Source organism: Echinops telfairi, unplaced genomic scaffold (genome assembly GCF_000313985.2).
Source record: "Echinops telfairi isolate 266 unplaced genomic scaffold, ASM31398v2 ScPeMD7_3;HRSCAF=10, whole genome shotgun sequence".
Classification (NCBI taxonomy): Eukaryota; Metazoa; Chordata; class Mammalia; order Afrosoricida; family Tenrecidae; genus Echinops; species Echinops telfairi.
Window position 1 is genome coordinate 58822172 of NW_022103899.1, and position 1236 is coordinate 58823407.

The 1236-nt window shown below is 63.5% G+C and overlaps 1 protein-coding gene across 1 annotated transcript in view; it reads right to left on the reverse strand.

Moving 5' to 3' along the window:
- The window catches only part of NGEF (neuronal guanine nucleotide exchange factor), a gene marked incomplete at its 5' end in the record, with an annotated part of 30920 nt that extends 29689 nt beyond the window's left edge, over nucleotides 1–1231 (reverse strand). Inside the window, one exon of the mRNA XM_004701684.2 lies at nucleotides 1204–1231. Within this exon, the coding sequence (XP_004701741.2) occupies nucleotides 1204–1231 (28 nt within the window). The remainder of the gene's footprint in view (nucleotides 1–1203) is intronic.
- Between the last annotated feature and the right edge of the window lie 5 nt (nucleotides 1232–1236).

The following is a 1236-nucleotide window of genomic DNA, read 5'->3' on the forward strand; positions in this document are numbered from 1 at the left end:
GAGCCGCTGAGAGCCGGGAAGAAAGGCTTCAAGAAGCTGATCGTGGGCCTCAATGTCAGACCAGCCCCTCTCAGAGTCTGCGTCAACCAGGAGCACCACCTCCTACCTGACCCAGGGGTCCCCCACCCCTACTGGCCAGTCGGGAGGGAGGGAATCAGCCCCCCTAAGAGTGCAGAGTGCACTCTGCTCCCTGTGCCCTCCCTGCTGGGGAAGAGCGGGCTGAGCCCGGATTCCCGGCACCAGCGGGCACGGGCAGCACCTCCACCCCGTCTGTCCTGGTGTTTGGGGCTGGAGGGCAAAGCCCGGTTACGCCGCTGTTTTTGCTTGTTTAAGGCAGACGTTTCCAGACCTGGCCCTGGGATCTGCAGAGGAAGAGACTGCTTCTCTGACAGCAGGGAAGAACTAGCAGTTGGCACCATTTTCAGGAAAGGGAGACCCAAGTGACCCAGTCTCCAGGGGCTCTCCGCGGACCAGTGTGCCACTGGTTTTTCGTTTTTTTGTTTTCCCTCTCTGAGGACCCAGCCTCCATCCACCCTGTTCGCAACCCCAGCTGTAGCTTTGTGGGTGCCGGTGCCGGACACTGCTGAGGCAGAAGTTATCAGAGGGAGTCGCTTGCTCCCAGGGGCAAGTCCAAGGGTCACCAGGCAAGGCTTGTAAGCAAATCAGCCCCCCAACTTCCTCACGTCCAGGTGAAGAGGCAGGCTGGGGGAGGGGTGCAAAGTAAGAGCCCGCCCCTGCCTTGACAGGTCGGCCCTCCCGCACCCCATGCGCATTCCTGCAGGGGCCCTGGGGCTTGGGTTTTTTCCTCTGCTTTACCGCCCCTCCCCCGACAACGCCCCGCATCGCTTCTGCCCCAAATCTCCCCTCAGCCCTGCTCGCCCCTCCTCCCCTCCACCCACCCCTTTTGGCGCCAACTGCCCACCTGTGCACCTGCTCAGCAGGTGGCCGGGGGACCCGGTGCCCTCCGCGGGAGGGAGGGAGGAGCCAAGCAGCGACCTCTCCAGAGAGAGCGCAGAGAGGGCACCCCCTCGCGAAAGCAACGTGGATCTGGGGCGGCGGGGCTCCAGGGTTATCTGGAACCCAGCATGTCCAATCTCCTCCTCCCGCGCTGGATACATTCGCGGGCACCTATGCCTGCCCTCTCAGCATAGGGGGCACGGGGGTCCAGAGGCCCGGCTGCGGGCCCTGAACGCAGACACCCACCTATCTGCTCAATGAGGTTCCTCCAGGAGTCGG